This window comes from Mesoplodon bidens (assembly GCF_964165515.1).
Source record: "Mesoplodon bidens genome assembly, chromosome: 3".
Lineage (NCBI taxonomy): Eukaryota > Metazoa > Chordata > Mammalia > Artiodactyla > Ziphiidae > Mesoplodon > Mesoplodon bidens.
Window position 1 is genome coordinate 128,430,907 of NC_138178.1, and position 24,968 is coordinate 128,455,874.

General features: G+C 35.2%; 1 protein-coding gene across 3 annotated transcripts in view; it reads right to left on the reverse strand.

Moving 5' to 3' along the window:
* MAP4K5 (mitogen-activated protein kinase kinase kinase kinase 5) overlaps window positions 1-24,968 on the reverse strand; it is a 155,333-nt gene that overhangs the window by 24,268 nt on the left and 106,097 nt on the right. For 2 of the 3 annotated variants that reach the window (XM_081227153.1, XM_081227154.1), the window contains exons 15-26: window positions 21,028-21,086; window positions 19,946-20,013; window positions 18,319-18,361; window positions 17,475-17,685; window positions 16,465-16,562; window positions 16,255-16,296; window positions 15,272-15,356; window positions 7,561-7,640; window positions 7,200-7,260; window positions 3,757-3,871; window positions 3,324-3,382; window positions 47-150 (exon numbers count right to left, since the gene is read on the reverse strand). In XM_081227153.1, the coding sequence (XP_081083279.1) occupies window positions 47-150; window positions 3,324-3,382; window positions 3,757-3,871; window positions 7,200-7,260; window positions 7,561-7,640; window positions 15,272-15,356; window positions 16,255-16,296; window positions 16,465-16,562; window positions 17,475-17,685; window positions 18,319-18,361; window positions 19,946-20,013; window positions 21,028-21,086 (1,025 nt within the window). The remainder of the gene's footprint in view (window positions 1-46; window positions 151-3,323; window positions 3,383-3,756; window positions 3,872-7,199; window positions 7,261-7,560; window positions 7,641-15,271; window positions 15,357-16,254; window positions 16,297-16,464; window positions 16,563-17,474; window positions 17,686-18,318; window positions 18,362-19,945; window positions 20,014-21,027; window positions 21,087-24,968) is intronic. The other variant, XM_081227155.1, reaches the window with a different exon arrangement.

Below are 24,968 nucleotides of genomic sequence, written 5' to 3' on the forward strand. Positions count from 1 at the left end.
TATTAGTGTTTTCTAAATTAAAAAATGTAAACAAAGTAATATATACCTTTATTAACATGAATTTCTGCATTGGCTCATACCACTGAAGTAAAACAATTCCAGACTGTAAAGCTCCACAGAGGTATTTATGTCCTGTGTAAGGGTTTCTGACTGGAAAGAAACAAAACAAAACAGACACACCCCAAACACTGAATATTTTTATATAAAAACAAAGTTTAGCTAAAAGCAATTACTAAGTTATACTCACCTAAAAGCTAACCCAGCTTTCTATATAAAGGCAGTGCTGATACATAGGAAAAACCAATTAAATGTGGCCTGCCACTGATACCAAAATATGAATGGAAAAATAATCATTTGAACTGTTAATTTAGGTGATAAAGGATAATTATTGTTTCTGTTCACTAGGATGGTAAGAGTGCAGAAAGTAAAGAAAGATGGTTTTTTTTTTTTTTTTTTTTTTTTTGCGGTATGCGGGCCTCTCACTGTTGTGGCCTCTCCTGTTGCGGAGCGCAGGCCCAGCGGCCATGGCTCACGGACCCAGCCGCTCCGCGGCATGTGGGATCTTCCCATACTGGGGCACGAACCCGTGTCCCCTGCATTGGCAGGCGGACTCTCAACCACTGCGCCACCAGGGAAGCCCGAAAGATGGTATCTTTTTCCTTTGGCTTTGTTATACCCTTTCCTTTTCACTCTCTTATCTCAATTTTAATTGCATACATTTACTTCTAAACATCTTTAATATACTAGGTTCTTAAACATAAAAACAGTATTTTAGGGCTTCCCTGGTGGCACAGTGGTTGAGAGTCCACCTGCCGATGCAGGGGACACGGATTTGTGTCCTGGTCCAAGAAGATCCCACATGCCGCGGAGCGGCTGGGCCCGTGAGCCATGGCCGCTGGGCCTGTGCGTCTGGAGCCTGTGCTCCGCAACGGGAGAGGCCACAACAGTGAGAGGCCCGCGTACCACAAAAAAAACAAAACAAGGGCTTCCCTGGTGGCGCAGTGGTTGAGAGTCCGCCTGCCGATGCAGGGGACACGGGTTCGTGCCCTGGTGTGGGAGGATCCCACGTGCCGCGGAGCGGCTGGGCCCGTGAGCCAGGGCCCTGAGCCTGCGCGTTCGGAGCCTGTGCTCCGCAACGGGAGAGGCCACAACAGTGAGAGGCCCGTGTACCGCAAAAAAAAAAAAAAAAACAAAAAAAAAAACCCAAAACAGAACAGTATTTTAAGCACCAAAACACCTATTTTACAATCTAAAGAGCTGCTTAAGTAAATGGACCAAAAGAGTGAATTCTAGGTCTAGTGAATAAGAAGGTCTAGAAGGCAACTGAAATCTATCATTCCATGTTTAAAATTTAATTAATTAATTAATTGATTAATTAATTTATGGCTGCATTAGGTCTTCATTGCTGCGCAGGGGCTTTTCTCTAGTTGCAGCGAGCGGGGGATACCCTTTGTTGCGGTGCATGGCCTTATTGAGGTGGCTTCTCTTGTGGAGCACGGGCTTTAGGCACACGGGCTTCAGTAGTTGTGGTGCACGGGCTCAGTAGTTGTGATTCACGGGCTCTAAAGCGCAGCCTCAGTAGTTGTGGTGTATGGGCTTAATTACTCCATGGCATGTGGAATCTTCCCAGACCAGGGATCAAATCTGTGTGCCCTGCACTGGCAGGCAGATTCTTAACCACTGTGCCACCAGGGAAGTCCTATGATTTCATTTTTGGTATAGTAGTTTACAGCTGTCTACTTAAGACAAGATGAAAATAACTAATTATTTTACAACTTAATAAAGATGTAACTTCCTTGACTTAAATCTACAGAAATTCACATTGGTCTTTCCTTCTCCCCAATTTGATTCCCATCAACAGTAATATACTTGATTATAAGAGTAGTTATTTTATATGTTACTTTATATCATATATTTTATGATATATTAATATTTTATTAAAATAGAGTAGTAAGCTCTATCTTAAGATATTTATGAGTTATACCTCAGACTGTAAGCATCAAGACCTTTCCTGAGTCAGAGATACTGGGAATCTGGTAACAGAAATGGACCTGCATCTCCCTAGAAAAATGCTCATGAAATTTGCTTATAACTAGAGAGTATGCTGTGGACCTAATCCAGCATGAAGATCAATGTTTAGGCTGATTAAACAATAAGAATAAACAGAAAGTTAGGAGCCCAGAATTTGAAGCCACAGACCAGGTCTGATCCCAGGTTCTGCTACTAGTGACATAAGTATCATAAGCTGTTTAAGGGTTAAGCGAGAGAAGATAATTATATAGCACAGAATTTCACCTTGCCCCAAAAGAGGTCTGGCCTTTGTCCTCTCTTCTGGGAGTTAATGTCTAAGCCTCAGGAATGCCAGGCCTGACAGGAGTGTCTTTGTTTGCCTGGGGCCTTGGTCAACATATACTCTAACAGTATGATTTAGAGTGGAGGTTGGCGAAACTGGATAGTCTCAGGGTGGGGGACAGTAATGCCAGAAAGACAAGCCATGTAATTTAGGGTAGGGGCTTTGGGTCAGGCAATATCACTTGACCTCCAGAGGGGATGGATACTGAGATCAGCCACGTGGGCAATCAAGCATGCCTATGTGACAGAGCCTTAATAAAAACTCTGGACACTGAGGTTGCTGAGTAAGCTTTCCTAGTTGGCAATGCTCTGTGTGTATTGTTACACATCACTGTCAGAAAAGTAACACTGTCCATACACTGTCTATTATTCCATGGAGAAAGGACAACAGAAGCTCTACATCTGGTATTTTTCCTGGATTCTGCCCTATGCACTTCTTCCCTTGGATGATTTTAATCTACATACTTTCCCTGTAATAAACCATAACCAGAGTATAACCACTTTCAGTGAATTCTGTGAGTCCTTCTAGTGAATTATTGAACATGAAGGTGGTTTGGGGAACTCCCCAAACCTGCAGTTGGTATCAGAAGTGAGTGGTCTTGTGTGGACTGTTCCCTCTAACTTCATAGTTGGCCAAACTCCTGAAATAATAATGCTCATAAAACACTAAGCAGTAACTGTTAAATAAATGGTAAGTGTCAAATGAAAGCTAGGATATCAGCAGAGATAGAGACTTAGGGACTATGGTTAAAAAATTCGAGGAACATTATGCTCTGAGAAAGCATCAGAGCAATTATCTTCAAGCATTTTTATGTCCGACTTTACATTCCTGAGCTTCAATGGCCCCGTAACTCCTTATTAGAACAAATATAAAGCCTACCTTCCTTCATTTAATACTATAAGACCTTACAGATAATTTTAAAGATGTTAAAAGTTCTAATCATCCAGTTTGAGAAACAGCATTTACTCACCTATGCAACATTTGTGGCAGCCTTTTGTATCAGGAATCTTTGTTGTTAAAGCGAACTTTCTGAAAACATAAGACAACATAAATGTACTCTACTGCAGTGGTTCCCAAACAGTGAGTGATGGGTGAACCAGTTCCATCAGAACCAGTCAAGGAGCTCTAAAAACCACTGTCTTAAACTCTGACCCCAAACTATCTGATTTTATAGAACTGAGGCAGGACCTGGGAATCTATATTATAAAACTTCTATGGATGATTGACATGGGCAGTCAAGTTACAAGACACTTATCTTTCGAATTCTAGATGACATTTACTTTAGTGAAAACTACCTTTCAAAATTAAGACAAAGGAAGTTTTTTAGTGGGCAAGGAAGACTGGCTGTTTTAAAAATAGACACTAATTCCCCTCACTCCCAGTAGAATCAAAATATTTTGTACCTTGGTAGTATGCGGTCTGGAAACCTATGAGTTTGAATATGGGCAGCTAGTCCTGGTTTTTTGGCTTGTTCAAACAAAGCTATAAGATTATGAGAGTAGAGTTGAAAGGTTTTTCCTATAAAAGAGAAACATGTTATTTTTATTAGAATTATTTAAAGCAGAGAAATACTATTTTCAAGCAAAAGAAAAGACAATTACCTTCTAAAATGATGAGTCCAGCCATGTTCAAAAAGCCAAGCAAAATAGAGAAACACACAAACAAAAAAACCTAGTTAATACTATTTTGAAAGATAATAAGTAAAATGAGTTTTAATAAAGTAGATAATTTTGTTTCCCAGTACATAAATTAGATATATTCTGACTAATAGGTGATCTGGGCAGAATATATGTAAACCTTAATGAAGCCAACATAGAAAAAGAAATTGTTAAACACTGTACAATAGAGTGAGTTACAATGACGTACATGTGATTATTTCAGTACAACATGGAAGATTATATAATTATACCACATTATCTTTCTGAGATAGATTATTGATAAATAGATCAATAATCTACCAATTACCTTGGATTAAAAACTGTTTGTGAATGAAATCTTAAAGATAACATTGAAATACTAAGAAAAATAAAGCAAACTAATATTATATGCCATAGGATACAGTAGGGCTACAATTATATCCTATAATTTATACGGGATAATAGAGCTACAATTTCCATATAATCAAAACCACAGCTGTATTAAAAAGGGGAATATATGGTAAACATTTTCTGACTCCTTATATACATGACATGGTACTATAACAACCCAAAATAGTACTTTATCATTTTACTACTGGAAAACATGAAAAAAAATGGTTTTACCCTCAACAAAATTTTCTGTATTTTCTCAAAATGCAAACATTCTGCGTAACGCTATACCAGCCTTCCTTTCTCCAGTACCGCTTTATATATAACTAGCTACCCAAGCAGCTAACACATGTACATGTATGTGCACACATGCAAAGAAATGCAGACCCTTAAATGGAACGTTTTCTCCTATTGAGCACTGCTACCTATCTTCATTCAGTTCCACAGGTCATTTTGACTACAATTTGGAAAGAACCAATTTATAGGCTAATTTTTCCCTGCCTTTCTGTAGTTATTTTATAAATATACAAGATGTACTCTGTGTGGCTTTTAAGCTTATTCCCAAAGACAGGTATAAATAGGGAAAAAAGCAGTAAGAGAGTTAGAGGAAAGTGACTCTATATGAATACAACTCAGAATTGTTAATTCAAACAGATCTGGGTTTAAGTTTATTTTCATAATAGTAATATGATATATTAATATTTTATTAAACAAAAGTAAAAAAACTGGGGGAAACATAATCAAAATCAAAGAGATTAAATACTTTTTTGAGGACCCCAGTTTTTTAAAAGACATTTATAGACAATCAAATAATATGCTCTTTGTAAACACTGTCATCAGCTCAAATATACAAATTCCTGAAGAATCTCTACTAGGCGATGGTTAGTAGACGAGTTTAAGTTATACACACTCACACACACATACTTAAAATTATGAAAATGGCATTTCTTAAATTAGGCCACAATTCATACTGATCTGTCAGTGAGTTACAACTATATCAGCACTGATGCTTTAAAGCATAAGTAGCTGAAAGGTACACTTAATAATGAAAAGCCTGACAGTACAGTAAATAAGAGCTAGGATATAATCAACACATATCTATTGAGATACAGAGCATGAAAGAGTATCAAACAAAAAAACTGAAAAAAATTTAAGAAATGTTAAAATAATTTTTTAAAGTGGAGAAAGGGATAAATGCTATTTTAATAGCTGATAGCATTAGGATTAAGGAACAGAGAGAAATAATTAACTATCTTGTATAGTGGTCCCACCACAGTATTGTTCCTGGACCCCCTGCGGATACCAAAATCTGAGCTCCCTTATAAAAAGTCCCTTATATAAAATGGTGTAGTACTTGCATATAACCTATGCCCATTTTTCCACAAACTTTAAATCATCTCTAGATTATATATGATACCTAATACAATGTAAATGTATGTAAATAGTGACCCAGTGCTCGGCAAAATTCAAGTTTTGTTTTTTTGGAACTTCCTGGAATTAAAAAAAAATTCTATCTACAGTTGGTTGAATCTGTGCATGCAGATACAGAGGGCCAACTGTACTCTACTATCAGAATGAAAGCAAGCAGCAAGCTTTTAGGTAGCCACTTAAATCTAAAATGTAAGAAAATAGGTTTTGGCAGGTAACAATTAGGGGGAAAAAGCCTAAACACCACCCACCCACCCCCAACAACAATGAAAAAAGAAAAGTACAAACAACAAAATTAGAATAGGTTGCTCTGGAATCCATTTGATTATTTATAAGACTTGAAAGCATTGGTCCAAGTTGATTAATAAATATGTGGTCCAGAATAACATGAATTCTACCAGCAAGCATCTGTAAGTCTTCACAGTTTTCTAAGTACTTTGGATATCTCACTTGATCCTCACAGCAATCTCGTGAGGCTGTTATTGTTACCATCATCCTTATGTTACAATTAAGAAAACTGGGCACAGCAACATGGATGGACTTAGAGATTATCACACTTAAAATGAAGTAAGTCAGAAAGAGAAAAACGAATACCATATGATATCACTTATATGTGGAATCTAGAATATGACACAAACGAAGCTATCTACGAAACAGCAACAGACTCACAGACATAGAGAACAGACTTATGGTTGCCAATGGGAAGGGGGAGTTGGGGAGGGATGGATTGGGAGTCTGGGATTATCAGATGCAAACTATTATATACAGAATGTTTAAACAACAAGGTCCTACTGTATAGCACAGGAAACTATATTCAGTATCCTGTGATAAACCATAATGGAAAAGAATATGAAAAAGAATGTATATATATGTATAACTGAATCACTTTGTTGTACAGCAGAAATTAACATGACACTAAACCAACTATACTTCAATAAAAAATAAATTAAAAAATGAAGATATAATTTATGAAAAAAAAGAAAACTGAGGCTGAGAGACAAGAGACAGTGATTGGCTCAAGATTACAAAGAAAAGGAAGCATCTGGATCCTCTGATTCTTTCCCTTCAACTGCTGATTCTCAGTGGAAGGCAGGGATGGTGACAGTAACAGAGACTGTGGAGAAGGGGATGGCCTCAGGGAACAATCACTGTCATGTTCTCCAACTATGTAGTTCCTGGGCAGGTGTGGGAAGTACTGCTCTGACAACAAGGTCCCTTCTCAAAGTTTCTTCCAATTCTACAATGGTAAAAAATACCTGCAAGTCTCAAAAGGTAACTATACTAGATTATAATTACCCTGAATAACAACATTTTAAAATAATGTGTATTAAAATTACATTTCTCTGCTTGTCCATGGTTTATTTTTCATATCATTTTCATCATATACATACCTGACAATGACATTAAAGTATTATTGATGACATAGAGCCAAGTACATTTCCGTGGAAATAACTATTAAGAAAAAAAAAGGTAATTAAAACTCTCCAATTTTCATTCGCTTACCCCTTAACCTCCAAACTGCAACAGTCTGAAAGAGTAGAAAAGTAAGTATTTTCTACCTTTCAGTAAATTACCAAAACCTTATGGAAAAAAATCTTTCAACATGCACATGTGAAGAGTACAATTTCACCCCTTTAAATATTTAAATCATAAAAATTAAAACTGAGGCCCATATAAATTGCTTTAAAATTAAGATATTTACTTTATTCAATTGACTCAAACTAATTTTTTGAGTTAAAACTCCTAAGTTACCTGTTCCATCGTTGCCTCATGTAGTTCATTGAGATTCAATGTATAAATACCATCTTCAGTTCCAAAAATAATGTACTGATCTAAAATAGTTGAGATAAATCACCAGAATTTACCACCATTTTCTGAAATCATTCACTAAAATAATGGCCCTATATTTTAATGGTATTAAGAGTTAGATAGCCACCCACTAATCCAAAGAAAAATTATTTTCTAAAACCCATGCTACCTTCTTTACCTCTTTCCCCAACTCTTTATTTTTTAAAAGTAGATATATTCTGTTACTAACTCTGCTTTATCTTACTATAAAATCCTTTTTTAAAACACAATTTTCATTACACGTCATTTATTCAAACATAAGTGAATAAATGAGAAAGAAGGGAAATTGTCAATAGATGTTAATGGATTGTCAACAGATGGTAAAACTAGTCAGTGAAAGTCTAATGAGCAAGAGGATATTTATAAAGTCTCAATGAGTCTTCACACTAATTACTTATTAATTACTTTGGGAAATTAAATAATTAAGCAATTACTTAGAAAGGGAAAAATAGGAACTTGACATAAGAGAAGTCTAGTGAACACCACCTTAACCAACAGGTCAATGTTAATATCACTAGTATTTGGACAAGCTGATACCATGTGCCTCCTGATATAATGGACTGAGAAGAGCACAAAAACATTTCTCTGATGTTCCTGCCGAAAATGCATAACGTGATCTAAGCATGAGGACTCATCAGACAAACTCAAATTAAGGGACATTCTACAAAATAAGCAGCCTCAAAATGGCAAGATCAAGAGAGAAAGAAAGGTTGAGAAACTGTTCCAGACTAAAAGCAGACTAAAGGCATGGTAGCTAAATCCAACATGTGAACTTGAACTGGATGTTGGATTGGGGAAAAAAAAGGAGGGAGAAGATGATAAAAGACATTATTGGGATAATTAATAAAATTTACATATGGACTGTGGACTAAAAGACAGTATTGTATCAATGATAAACTCCCTAATGTTTATAATTGTACTGGGATTATGTAAGAGATGATTCTTGTTCCTAGAAAATACAAACTGAAGTATAAGGGGAAGAGGAGCATGATGTCCACAACTCATTCTCAAGTGATGCAGAAAAAAATTCACATATAGACAGAAAAGAGTAAAACAAATGTGGCAAAAGGATGAACATACACACACTACTGTATGTAAGACAGATAACCAACAAGAACCTACTGTATAGCACAGAGAATGCTAAGCAATATTCTGTGATAACCTATATGAGAAAAGAATCTAAAAAAGAAGGGATATATGTATATGAGTAATTGAATTACTTTCCTGTATACCTGAAACTAACACAATATTGTAAATCAACTATACTAAAATAAAATAAAGTAAATAAATAAATAAATAATCTGATGGTGAGGGTGTAAAACAAAAAAAGAAACAACTGATGATTCTGAGTATATAGGAATTGCTTGTACTACAATATTTCTCTAACTTTTCTGTAAGTAAAAACTTATAGCAAAATAAAAAGGTACAAATATCAAAAATCCTGTTTCCTTACTGTTAAAAATTCCTTTTATCTGTTATATTTTCTAATAGTGGCATTTAAAACAGATGATTACACTATCTGTCTTTATGACTGTGCTGAGGAAGAAACAAACATTTCCCAAACATCCTCTACTGCCTAACCTCTGCTAATTTCCAGGCAACCAGGTAGCCTCCTTCCTTCCTTGCAACAAGGTGAGTATTATGAGGATTTGTATTATAAATGATCACACTGAGAACCAGAGGTGTTGAGTATCTTTTCCAAGTCACAGAGTAGTGTCAGAGTAGGAATTCAAACCCAGATCTATTTGATTCCAAATTTTTGCCTCCATGTATTATGCTTCCCTACTTTAAAATTACACAGCCTATATTTTTAAAAATAAATTTTATTTTGACATCATTTCAGACTTTCAGAAAAGTTATAATAATACAACGAATTCCTAAATACCCTTAATGCAGATTACACAAATATTAACATTTACTGAGAGGGCAGAGAGCAGAAGCAAGAAGAACTACAATCCTGCAGCCTGTGGAACAAAAACCACATTCACAGAAAGACAGACAACATGAAAAGGCAGAGGGCTATGTAGCAGATGAAGGAACAAGGTAAAACCCCAGAAAAACAATTAAATGAAGTAGAGATAGGCAACCTACCAGAAAAAGAATTCAGAATAATGATTGTGAAGATGATGCAGGACCTCAGAGAAAGAATGGAGGCAAAGATCGAGACGATGAAAGAAATGTTTAACAAAGACCTAGAAAAATTAAAGAACAAACACCTAGAAGAATTAAAGAACAAATAATCAGAAATGAACAATAACTGAAATGAAAACTACACTAGAAGGAATCAATAGCAGAATAACTGAGGCAGAAGAACGGATAAGTGACCTAGAAGACAGAATGGTGGAATTCACTGTCACGGAACAGAATAAAGAAAAAAGAATGAGAAGAAATGAAGACAGCCTAAGAGACCTCTGGGACAACATTAAACTCAACAACATTCGCATTACAGGGGTACGAGAAGGAGAAGAGAGAGAGAAAGGACCCGACAAAATATTTAAAGAGATTATAGCCAAAACCTTCCCTAACATGGGAAACGAAATAGCCACCCAAGTCCAGGAACTGCAGAGAGTCCCAGGCAGGATAAACACAAGGAGAAACACACCAAAACACATAGTATTCAAACTGAGAAAAATTAAAGACAAAGAAAAATAAATGAAAACAACAAGGGAAAAATGACAAATACCATGCAAGAGAACTCCCATAAGGTTAACAGCTGATTTCTCAGCAGGACCTCTACAAGCCAGAAGGGAGTGGTATGATATATTTAAAGTGATGAAAGGGAAGAACTTACAACCAAGATTACCCAGCAAGGATCTCATTCAGATTCCACAGAGAAATCAAAAGCTTTACAGACAAGCAAAAGTTAAGAGAATTCAGCACCACCAAACGAGCTCTACAACAAATGCTAAAGGAACTTCTCTAAGTGGGAAACACAAGAGAAGAAAAGGACCTACAAAAACAAACCCAAAACAATTAAGAAAATGGTCACAGGAACATACATATCAATAATTACCTTAAACATGAATGGATTAAATGCTCCAACCAAAAGACACAGGCTTGCTGAATGGATACAAAAACAAGACCCATATATATATATATGCTGTCTACAAGAGACCCACTTCAGACCTAGGGACACATACAGACTGAAAGTGAGGGGATGGAAAAAAATATTTCATGCAAATGGAAATCAAAAGAAAGCTGGAGCAGCAATGCTCGTATCAGATAAAACAGACTTTAAAATAAAGAATGCTGCAAGAGACAAGGAAGGACACTACATAATGATCAAGGGATCAATCCAAGAAGAAGATATAACAATTATAAATATATATGCACCCAACCTAGGAGCACCTCAATACATAAGGCAACTGCTAACAGCTCTAAAAGAGGAAATCGACAGTAACACAATAATAGTGGGGGACTTTAACACCTCACTTACACCAATGGACAGATCATCCAAACAGAAAATTAATGAGGAAACACAAGCTTTGCATGACACAATAGACCAGATAGATTTAATTGATATTTATAGAACATTCCATCCAAAAACAGCAGATTACACTTTCTTCTCAAGTGCACACAGAACTTTCTCCAGGATAGATCACATCATGGGTCACAAATCAAGCCACAGTAAATTTAAGAAAACTGAAATCATATCAAGCATCTTTTCAGACCACAACGCTATGAGATTGGAAATCAATTACAGCGAAAAAAACATAAAAAACACGAACACATAGAGGTTAAGCAATACGTTATTAAATAACCCGAGATCACTGAAGAAATCAAAGAGGAAATCGAAAAATACCTAGAGACAAATGACAATGAAAACACGACGATCCAAAACTGATGGAATGCAGCAAAAGCAGTTCTAAGAGGGTAGTTTATAGCAATACAAGCTTACCTCAAGAAACAACAAAAATCTCAAATAAACAATCTAACCTTACACCTAAAGGAACTAGAGAAAGAAGAACAAACAAAACCCAAAGTTAGTACAACGAAAGAAATCATAAAGAACAGAGCAGAAATAAATGAAATAGAAACAAAAACAACAGCAAAGATCAATAAAACTAAAAGCTGGTTCTTTGAGAAGATAAACAAAATTGATAAACTATTTGCCAGACTCATCAAGAAAAAGAGGGAGAGGACTCAAATCAATAAAATTAGAAATGCAAAAGGAGAAGTTACAACAGACACTGCAGAAATACAAAGCATCCTAAGAGACTACTACAAGCAACTCTATGCCAATAAAATGGACAACGTGTAAGAAATGGACAAATTTTTAGAAAGGCATAACCTTCCAAGACTGAACCAGGAAGAAATAGAAAATATGAACAGACCAGTCACAAGTAATAAATTTGAAACTGTGATTTAAAATCTTCCAACAAACAAAAGTCCAGGACTAGATGGCTTCATAGGTTAATTCTATCAAACATTTAGAGAAGAGCTAACATCCATCCTTCTCAAACTCTTCCAAAAAACTGCAGAGAAAGGAACACTCCCAAACTCTTCCTATGAGGCCACCATAACCCTGATACCAAAACCAGACAAAGATATTACAAAAAGAGAAAATTACAGACCAAATGCACTGATGAATACAGATGCAAAGATCCTCAACAAAATACTAGGAAACAGAATCCAACAACACATTAAAAGGATCATACATCATGATCAAGTGGGATTTATCCCAGAGATGCAAGGATTCTTCAATATACGCAAATCAATGTGATACACCATATTAACAAACTGAAGAATAATATCCATATGATCATTTCAATAGATTCAGAAAAAGCTTTTGACAAAATTCAACACCCATTTATGATAAAAACTCTCCAGAAAGTGGGCATAGAGGGAACCTAACTCAACATAATAAAGGCCATATACGACAAACCCACAGCAAACATCATTCTCAATGGTGAAAAACATTTCCTCTAAGGTCAGGAAACCATTTCCTCTAAGGTCAGGAACAACACAAGGATGTCCACTCTCACCACTGTTATTCAACATATTTTTGGAAGTCCTAGCCACGGCAATCAGAGAAGAAAAAGAAATAAAAGGAATACAAATTAGAAAAGAAGTAAAAGTGTCACTATTGCAGATAACATGATACTACACACAGAGAATCCTAAAGATGCCACCAGAAAACTAGAGCTAATCAGTGAATTTGGTAAAGTTGCAGGATACAAAATTACTGCACAGAAATCTCTTGCATTCCTATACACTAATGATGAAATATCTGAAAGAGAAATTAAGGAAACGCTTCCATTTACCTTTGCAACAAAAAGAATAAAATACCTAGGAATAAACCTACCTAGCGAGGCAAAAGACCTGTATGCAGAAAACTATAAGACACTGATGTAAGAAATTAAAGATGATACCAACAGATGGAGAGATATACCACGTTCTTGGATTGGAAGAATCAATATTGTGAAAATGACTATACTACCCAAAGCAATCTACAGATTCAATGCAACCCCTATCAAATTACCAATGGCATTTTTTACGGAACTAGAACAAAAAATCTTAAAATTTGTATGGAGACACAAAAGACCCTGAATAGCCAAAGCAGTCTTGAGGGGAAAAAACGGAGATGGAGGAATCAGACTCCAGGACTTTGAACTATACTACAAAGCTACAGTAATCAAGACAGTATGGTACTGGCACAAAAACAGAAATATAGATCAATGGAACAGGATAGAAAGCCCAGAGATAAATCCACGCACCTATGGTCAACTAATCTATGACAAAGGAGGCAAGGATATACAGTGATAAAAGACAGCCTCTTCAATAAGTGGTGCTGGGAAAACTGGACAGCTACATGTAAAAGAATGAAATTACAACACCTCTTAACACCATACAAAAATAAACTCAAAATGGATTAAAGACCTAAATGTAAGATTGGACACTATAAAACTCTTAGAGGAAAACATAGGAAGAACACTCTTTGACATAAATCACAACAAGATATTTTTTGATCCACCTCTTATAGTAATGGAAATAAAAACAAAAATAAACAAATGGGACCTAATGAAACTTAAAAGCTTTTGCAAAGCAAAGGAAACTACAAACAAGATGAAAAGACAACCCTCAGAATGGGAGAAAATATTTGCAAACGAATCATCAGACAAAGGATTAATCTCCAAAATATATAAACAGCTCATGCAGCTCAATATTAAAAAAACAAGCAACCCTATCAAAAAATGGGCTTAAGACCTAAACAGACATTTCTCCAAAGACATGGCCATACAGATGGCCATACAGATGGCCAAAAAGCACATGAAAAGCTGCTCAAAATCACTAATTATTAGAGAAATGCAAATCAAAACTGCAGTGAGGTATCACCTCACACCAGTTAGAATGGCCATCATCAGAAAATCTACAAACAACAAATGCTGGAGAGGGTGTGGAGAAAAGGGAATCCTTTTGCACTATTGGTGGGAATGTAAATTGATACAGCCACTATGGAGAACAGTATGGAGGTTCCTTAAAAAACTAAAAATAGAACTACCATATGACCCGGCAATCCCACTATTGAGCATATACACTGAGAAAACCATAATTCAAAAAGACACATGCACCCCAATGTTCATTCCAACACTATTTACAATAGCCAGGTCACAGAAGCAACCAAAATGCCCATCAACAGACAAATGGATAAAGATGTGGTACATATATACAGTGGAATATTACTCAGCCATAAAAAGGAACGAAATTGGGTCATTTGTAGAGACGTGGATGGATCTAGAGACTGTCATACAGCGTGAATTAAGTCAGAAAGAGAAAAACAAATACCATATATTAATGCATACATGTGGAACCTAGAAAAATGGTACAGATGAACCAGTTTGCAGGGCAGAAATAGAAACAGAGATGTAGAGAACAAATGTATGGACACCAAGGGGGGAAAGCGGCAGGTGGGGGTGGTGATGGCGGTGTTATGAATTGGGAGATTGGGATTGACATATATACACTAATATGTATAAAATAGATAACTAATAAGAACCTGCTGTATAAAAAATAAATAAAATTCAAAGAAAAAATAAAAGATAGATACCATATGATCACACACACATAAAAAAAGTTAACATTTACTACTTTTGTTTTTATCCTTCTTTCTCTGTACACACATTTTTGTTTTCATTTTCTGAACTGTTTAAGTTATGAGCATGATACCCCTTTATTCCTAAATATTTGTGTGCATTTCTTAAAAAGAAAAAAAAAAGGTCTTATACAACCACACAACAATGATCAAAATCAGGATATTAACACTGAAACAATACTATTTTCTAATATACTGATTTTACTGAAAGCGATTATCAATTGTCTCAGCATTGTCCTTTTACATAAATGAAAATGCCAAATTATGGTTGCAATCAGTTGTGATGTCTCTTTAATCTCCTTTAACCAGTAACTGTTCTTGTATACTCACTCTTGAATTCTGATGCCTTAAACTAAAACTATTTACCTATTTAGGTTGTTACACTAAATAGTATAATACCTACACTCCTTAGTCTCTAAGTTGAACTTTTAAAGTAAAAAGCCATCAGTTCACTGATCATAAGGATCTTTTCTGATAATAAATATTTTGTTGGAGATATATATTAAAATTCAGAAATGTTACCTTTTGTATCAGGATGTATCCAGGATGTTGCACAATTTATTTTCAAAGGACAGCCATCAAAAACTTTGGAAAAACATGCTCCCATCTTATTTATAAAGAAAGAAATGTTGACTTATTTGATTAGATAATTTTATACATTGTTAGAAAATAGCTAAGATTATTATGAAATGCTAAACTGACTCTTATTTGCATATACTTATGGTCTCATTACAAAACAAAATTCATATTTTGATATAATTTAACCCTTTCTATGAAGAGAGTTTTATACTGTTTCCTTGTGTAATCAATCCACTACTTTACAGCAAAAATATCAAATATATCAAAACGTCTACATATGTCAATGATACATTCTAGGAATTTTACATCACTACTTATCTTTAGGACTAACATTTAATAATGGGAAACAATGAATGATTTTATTGAGTAACATCAATAGTGATTATAATTGCAGTATACCTCCATAATAGTGATGAAAGAAAGAAGACTGATATTTACACTGAACTTTTACTGTATAAAAAGGTACAATTTATAAGGCACCCATTCATATGACTGGCTGAACTACCTTAGGTAGGTTCTACTGAAGGGCCAGAGAACAAGAGTTAACAGAAGCTTCCCTGTTCCTTTTCACTGTGTATAGTTCGATGCAAAAATGGCTTCAGGGGTAGAAAGATATGTAACCAACATAATGAAGAGGACACAGTACTAGTAATATCATCACATTAAAATTAAATTGGCCTCTGTAGGCTAATCAGAGAACCCAACTGTCTGTATTTATAAAAAGTGAAATTTACCCAATTCTAACTCACTCACTCAAATTAGGGTACATGATTTGACCCATGGTATATCCAAATGCATTTAATGCCTTTGTATTTTATGAATCCTTCCTTTCAATGGCTCAAGATACTTGATAGCAAATAAACAATATTCTGTTGCTTCTAAAGAGAGAAAAATTCGTAAGTGGTTCACATAAAAATATTCCTTACCAGCACTTTTGGGGTGGGTGGGAGGCCATTGATTACTGGTTTCTGTGGGAAAAGTGATTTTTAATACTGTAAGACCTCTTAAAGCCTTAAGGAAAACTTTATACATTTAGAAATCCAGTTATTCAAATTCTTGAATTAAACAGACTATGCCCTTTATATGATAAATACAGTATTATTTACAACTAATCACCAAATGCCTGTTATACCTACAGGGAAATCTCGCTTGTCCTTTTTTCGTGGTAACTGCGGTGCTTGCGCTGATCCTTCGGTGTTTTCACTCATCAGTTTTGAAATACCATCACCATTTCCTAAAGAGAATCATGGTTAAAAGTTGAATGACCATACAAATAAGTACTTCCCTTGAAGTACTTATTTGAAAATAAATTTTTTGAAAAATAATTGAAAAATAATTTCCCCTTCCCCCCAGTACTTGTTTTCCATTTGGGTGTTCGTTTATAGGGAAATATTTTCTACTGTCAGATGAGTTAAAGTATCTCTGGTGCCTTTCTCTAGCTCATGTAGAGGCAGCACTGCATCTATAGCAGTGGTCTTAATCCATGAAAACAACAAATGTCTTTCCATATTGTGAGAAAAATGAAATCTGACCTACTAATGCTGATATTCAAGGCCTTTCATAATTTAACTTCAACCTACCTTTTTAAGTCCTATCTCCCAGTATATACCCTTCAAAAGCTCACACTTCTACCATACTAGACTGTACTTCTAACACATTCTAGATTTTCCTGCTTCAGTGCATTTGTTCATTCTTTCTTGTTCTCTAAGAATGTCTGTCAGTATTGGTTCCACCTATTAAAGGCTCACCAAGCCCTTTAATACTCTGCAAGGGCTTACCTCCTCTGTTCCCTATCCTTATCTTCCTCAGAGATCTCTTGCATTGTTATGTATAGTTACTTACTGTAGGAGACACTTAAACAAAATGTCTTGTCTGATATTATGTGCACATGGGTATAACTTCTGCTATAGACCCTGAACTTCCAGAGGGCAGGGTCATCCATTCATCTTTCTAGATCCTATAATATTTAGTAAGGGATCAAAATTAGGGTTGAATTGGATTGAATCTATTTATAGTCCACCCATGTGGAACTTTAAAGAACCTTCACAAAGCTTCAAACAGTAATAAGATTAACTAAAGAAAAAAGACATTCTTTAAAATATGAACAAAATGGCTTTCTTCTCAGCCTTCACTTTGATTTATTTACCGAGATCACAGTATCTAGCTGTATGCACTCCAGGCCTGCTGATACTGCTAGCCATACCAATAGAGGAAGTCTCAGCTACAGGACCACAACTTGGGCTACTCTGTCTTCTGAGAAGTTGGGGAGCTCTGTTCTCTGAATCAGGACAACGTTTTACAGTTGATGATTTTTCTTCATCTGGGAGGTTGTCTTCAGGGTAATTGTTTATCCTTGGCTAGTTGATAATAAGACATGAAAGTACTTTAATAAATTTGGACATAAAACATTAACACTTTGTTATTATTATGCATCAAAGACTGTAGGGGGAGGAGAATATGCCTTTTTTTCTTTCTCCTGTATAGTTCAATTCACTGGGCCAAGTAAGCAAAGTAAGCAAGAGCTGAGTTACCATCCCAACACAACTATGAACATGCCATGTGACTTCTAAGCAGCCCTAACCCCAAACTGATAACGTTTTTATAACCAATAAAATCATACATAATCCACAAAATATTTAATAACTACAAACAAGCAAGGAAAGTGACTTAATAAAGTATGACTCTAGTGCACTGTCCAACTGTAGTAATAAATGAGGACTGTAAATGATGAACTCCTCTCCTCTCCATGTGGTCAAGTATTGCCTCAAATGAGTAATAACCTATCTTTGCCATTTTCTAATAGCTATAAAAATATTATATTTCTCATGAAATCTTTAATATATTTTTACATCTTCATAATATGCTCTTGAGGAAAACTGTACCCTAAAATATATTTAAGAGAATTTTGAATAAATTCAATGAAGTTATTTAAAATTTTTATTTTATTATTTAAACAAGGATATATTGTTGAAAATCTTTAAGTAGCTCACCTTAGGAGGTAGGGGAGGTGGTATTGCACGTTTTGAGGTTGATCTAATACAAAGAGAAAAATGCAATTTAGATGGTGATAAATGACAATAACATAAAACACAGAGAGAGCAATACATGTGCATTAAAATCTGCTTCTATTCAGGGGATATAAAAGACAATTAGATCATGGTACACAGTATTTTTAAAAGCTATAGGAAGACCTAAGATCTCATTCTGTCAAACTGTATTAGTATGACTATAAAATAGAGTTTTTATAAAGTGAATACGAAGTATTTTTTACTTTAGCATTATGCTTTGCAACATTTAATATGTAATAAAAACGAAATTAAACTTAGTAGTGAAAAAGAGATTTGGAATTTTAGAGTTGGAATCCACAGTGAATCAGATTCAAATGGCTGTATCATCAAACCCTTTGTTACTCCAAGTGGGGTCCACAGATGAGCAACACTGGTATCACCTGGAAACTTTTTTTTTTTTTTTCTTTCTGGCTGCACAACACAAGCTTGCAGGATCTTAGTTCCCTGACCAGGGATTGAGCCAGGGCCCTCAGCAGTGAAAGCACAGAGTCCTAACCCCTGGACTGCAAGGGAACTTCCATGGAAACTTTTATAAATGCACCCACTAGACCTACTTAATCAGAATCTGCATTGTACCAAGATTTCCAGGTGATCCTCCAGGCACATCAAAACTTGAGAATCATTCATCTAGCCCACTGGTTCCACACATTTATCCATAGTCATTGCAATCAATTGGGAAGCTTTCAGGATTCTTAGATTCCACTCCCAAAGACTGTATTCTATAGCAGGAGTTAGCAAACTTTTTCTATGAAGGGTTAGACAGTAAATTTTGTAGGCTGTATGAATCATATAGTGGTCACAACTACTTAACTCTTTTATTGTGTGAAAGCAGCCATGGATAATTATATTAAACTAATGATCATGGCTGTGTTCCAACTAACCTTCATTTATGAACACCGAAATTTAAATTTCATATAATTTTCAGGTGTAACAAAATTACATTCTTCTTTTGATTTTTTTTCAACCATTAAAAAAATGTAAATATCATTCTAGTTTGTAGGATATACAAAAAATAGGCATTGGGCCAGATCTGGTTTATAGGCTTATAGGCCATACTCTGCTAACCCCAGATCCATAGGCCTAATGTGGGGATCCAGGGATCTGTATTTCCAAAGAGCTCTCTAGGCACTGCAATGCACTAATAGATTTGGAACAACTCATCTAGGCCAGCCCTGTCACTTAATCATCGAGGAAAGACAGGTCTAGAATATGAAGTAACCACATTGCAGAGATGGAATTGGGGCTTTCTTCCTACTATCCTATGATTCCTACTATCGTATTTTTTCCCATGAGATCATGTAGCTCATCTTTCAGTATATTAACACCACACGTACTGTATTTTGATTTAAAGAACAAAACCACAAAGCCTTAATGATCAACACATTATGCCTTTGGGCAATTAAAAAAAGTCAGAAGATTTTCACTGACAAAAGGCATAGTACAACTTTTATAAGAAAAAAATTAACGCTTATTAGAATAAAGCACTCCCCATCAAATGCCGTTCTTATATAATTAAGTAAAATAAAGTTAAGCTAGAAAAACAACTTACTTGCCAGTATTTGCACCATCAACAAAAGGATTCCACCGTAACAGAAAGTTTGGGTCTGAAGACACTCCCTGTGAAGGTAAAAAAGAGTTTAAAATGTTACCTTCTAACAAGTATCATTCATTTTATTCGATTCAAGAACATACTCATTGTCATGATTATTAATCATCTTGGCTTTCAACGGTTTAATCTCTAGCTACATTTGCTGTCATTTGACACATTTATGTCAATAACTCATCATTAGATGACTTAACAGAATCTATAAACATACTTACAGCTTAAAATGTGACAAGCCCTCTTTACCAATATGCTAGTATATTCCAAAGCAAAACAGAAAAATGTTAACTTTGAATTATGTGCATCATTACTCCATTAGCATGGAGAACTAAACAGTCTATTATTCAATCACCTTTAATTTACTGGTGCCATACTTTTTCTGACTAGCATGGAAATTGAAAATTTATTGTCCAGCAACACATACGGTAGGAAGAGCACCACTTGCAGACGTTAAGAATGAAGAGATCCATTAACAGCAGACAATTACTCTAAAAACTATACTTTTCCTATCAGTTAAAAATAAAGTAGATGTTAGGATAACGTCTAGGCTGACTCTAATAATATCTTGCTCTATCTATTGTTTCTTTCTTTTTAGTTAAGGAAAGGGTTAATCAAATAGTAATCTCAAAATAAGAGCAATGGTTAAAAAAAAAGAAGCTATATTAACAAATAAATACTAAAAACAGTAAGGCAATGCAAAATCATACTACAAATCTAACAGAATCATTAAGTACAAAGATCCTGAGAGCTTAAAGCTGAGCATCAAATTCCATATACTTAATAAATTCATGTGAATTCTTCAAAAGACTCAGAAGTGTCAAAATGAATGGTTAAAATGGTATATTACACACTGTACCCTAGTCAAAATACACCTAACCAGAAGCTTTTTCAAACTTTAATGTGTGAAATACGTTATCAAAATCAATGCTCTGAAGAGTATATTACTTTATTCTTTAGTCAAAGTACACCTGACTATAACTTTTCTCAAATTTTAATGTGTAAAATACTTTAAAAGTCATTATTCCTACCATTTCATCCCGTGCTTCTGTTTCTTTTCTCAGAGGAGGTTCAAATTGTAATTTGTCAACTGTAAAATATAACATATATTCACAAATTCTATCTTAAAGGATCAATCCTGGAAATGTGATGAGAAGCATGTGTACTGGGGAGGGGGGAAGGGAGAGAGGAGAAGAGAAGAAAGAGGAAAAGACAAAAACTCTTAATTTTTTACTACAGAGGACCCCTTCCTTTATGCTCGCCAAAAGAAAGTAACAATTTGGTATCTTCCTAATTCTACTTAATTCTTGGTTGGAATCAGGAAATTAAACAGCAATTTTGTATATAAAAGGTTTTTAAAAATTAATTAAAAGTAGGTGACTAAGCAAACACTTTAAGGATGTTTCTATCTAGGCTATAGACTCTGTCTTGAGACTAATTTAAACTACAACTTTATGGTAGTATGAACACCCTGCCCTGGCAAATCACCTATAATTATCTAAAAAGAACAAATATTTGTCAACTCAAATTACTATGGCATTCAGGAATCTAATATTATATTTTCCTAAATGTGTATTTTATTTGGCCTATTGAGACCAATTTTAGAATTATTCCTAATTTTCAAAGAGTGACTTCTTTTATATGAAATAGTCTGTAAATCAGGGAAAAGGATGGCTTATTATCTACTCATAAAGTACACAGAATTTTAAAATTCTAAGATATAATGTGACTAAAAGACCAAAAAAATTAAAATATCCACTTGCGTCATAGAGATACAAGTTTCCTAAATACAATCTTGGTAAACAAAATACACTAAAAAAAAGCACTTTCAAGAAGTATCTAGGGCTTCCGTGGTGGCGCAGTGGTTGAGAGTCTGCCTGCTAATGCAGGGGACACGGGTTCGAGCCCTGGTCTGGGAGGATCCCGCATGCCGCAGAGCAACTAGGCCCGTGAGCCACAACTACTGAGCCTGCGCGTCTGGAGCCTGTGCTCCACAATAAGAGAGGCTGCGACAGTGAGAGGCCCGCGCACCGCGATGAAGAGTGGCCCCCGCTTGCCACAATTAGAGAAAGCCCTCGCACAGAAACGAAGACCCAACACAGCAAAAATAAATAAATTTAAAAAAAAAAAAAAGAAGTATCTAGTTGCCTTTATTCCTAAAACCAAGATTTGTAAAGCAATACAGAGTACTTATATAATTCATTACACTAAATAAAAACATTAAGTCATAAAATTTTCCTTCTTTTTTTGTTTTGCAAATTTTATTAAAATATAACATGCATAAAAGTGCATCTGCCATAATCAATGAATTTTCACAAACTGAGCACTTACATAACCAGAAGCCAGATAGAGACAACATTACCAGACCCCAAACGCTCCCATTTACTCTCCACTCCAAGGATAGCTGCTCTCCTGACTTCTAGCACCATGCATTAGTTCTGCTTGTTTCTGAGCTCTGTAGATTGTTCCTTCTCATTGCTATACTGTACACTCTTCCTTTATGGGAATATGCCATAATTTATTTACCCATTCTACTGGTGGTGTGTATTCAGGTAGTTTCCAGTTTGGGGCTATTACAAATAGTGCTGCAACCAACATTCTAATAAGTGTCTTGTGGGTGAACATGTGGGCATGTTTCTGTGTGTACCTGGCAGTAGAATTGCTATCTTAATGTAGACAAGTATTCAGCTCTAGGAAATGCTTTCACTTTTCCAAAATGGGGGTGCCAATTTCCAATGTAGCCAGGAATGTAAGTTTGATTGATTGAGTTTTGCAGTTTTTGTCTGTACACTGCATGAACACATTTTGGGTACCTTCCCAGAGAGAGGGAGGGAGGGAGGGAAGGGAGGGAGGGAGGGAGGAAGGAAGGAAGGAAGGGAGGGAGGGAGGGAGGGAGAGAGGGCGGGCCACATCGAAGATCCCAGAAGAGCCACAGAATTTTCTGAAGGCAAACCTTCCCCTTCCTTGACTACAATGTGAATTAAATGATAGACTTGTGGAGGATTTCATTTATAATTCCTTCAAAATGAGTTAGTTCTGCTATGTACTAAATGGATTATGCATGAATCCCAAAACAAATCCAACTGCAATTAATGTTTTAATAAAATGGTTGCTAGTGTATGCAATACCCACAATGCATCAGGAGGGTATTGTGGAGGTTTCTGTATTTAGAAACGTTAATTAGGTGTTTGTTATTGTCAAATTAAATTTTAAAAATATGGACTGCTTCATGAATTTGCATGTCATCCTTGCTCAGGGGCCATGCTAATCATCTTTGTATCGCTCCAATTTTAGTATGTGTGCTGCCGAAGAGAGCACCATAAAATTTTCAAAGACATTCCATAAAATATAGTATCTACTTTTCAAAAATAATCTAAAATAAAAAGAAGTTGTTCACTAATGACTTACTTCTTAAAATAATTTAAAAACATCTTAATTCAAGAGCCATTACTATAATTCACAAAGAACCACTTCACTCATCTGAGACAGAGATGAGTTAAAGATTTTTTTTTTTTTTTTTTTTGGTCACAACTAGGAATACTGGCAAGCAGGTCTAGAGATAAATTATAAAAGGCATAAATATGGAAAGGAAAGAAAGAAAATATTTTCAATAATTACATAATCAGCAAATTTCAAGACTTAAAAAATTACCAGAGAAAAATGAGCTCATAAATTTCAATTAAACATACAGTAAAATATCAACTGCATCCATCCATACCAGTATCAGTGATTGAAAATAAAAATTTCAATTTCATTTCTTTTATATCAGCATAAACATTTAAGATGTTTTACTTTAACATGTAAGAAAAGTATTCTTTAAAAAAAATCAAATTCCTTATGACAAGTCTAAAATTACTACAGCCATGCTTTATGGCAAAGAATGCTAGAGTCTCCAGTATCATTGTTCTGTGTGCAAGAATGGACTCCAAGTTGTTTTGTTTTGCTTTAAAGAAAATCCTGGCAGCACCTTTGGGTGTGTCTTTGGCTTATAAAAATACAAGATGGGGAGGTCTTCTATTATACATCCTCATTTATCTCCAAAAGATGTTACTTATTATAGGCATAATAATTATAGGTATAATAAGTAACAGGAATTAGGCTTACCCTTTTGCTATAAACAACTACAACATGTAACACAAATACATGTGTGCATACAAGCTATATGAAGCAATTATTTTGAGGCAATGGATTAACAGACATCACAGGGTTGTAATCCTTGAAAGATGGTGTTAAGATCCCCACTCACCCCGGCTTTCTGCATGGGGGTACTTTCCAAGAAAGTAGAGCCCAGAGAGAGAGTTTCACTGGGTGCAGGAAAGAAAGACTATAGTTTGGGGCTGCTTTGGCAGTGGGAATTTGAAGGGCAGAGGGCCAGAAATGAGAAACCTATGTTTCCTTAGAGAAGTCTTTGGTTGCATACTGAATTGCCCACAACTGAAGCAAGACTATGCAAGGTATGTCAGAAAAACAGCTAACACAGTGCTGTAAGCTAAATGCAAGTTCTAGTGATCACACAGTACCAGGAAAGAAATGGGTTTCCACCCAGAGGAAAGACTTTGCTGAATATTGTAGTAAAACCTGACATAGGCCTTGAAAGGACTGCAATGACCTACCAGTTAATTTATGCTTTAAACACTCTAAAATAAAGAGATCAAAATCCAGACACTCAATGTTGTATCACAACATCCAAGATACAATAAAAAAATGAATAAAGAAGTAGAAAAAAAATAAAAATCATAACCAGTTTAAAAAAATACACATAGACTCAGAGATGACACAGATGTTGAAATTAGCACACAAGGACTTTAAAACATCTATTATAAATATATTCAAGGATTTAAGAGAAAAGATAGACACAATAAATAGACATATGGAAATTATCAGTAGAGAGCTAGAAACTATACATGTATGTGTATTATATATGTATGTAACCATCCATCCATTCATCCATGGATCCATTTTTCTTCCTATC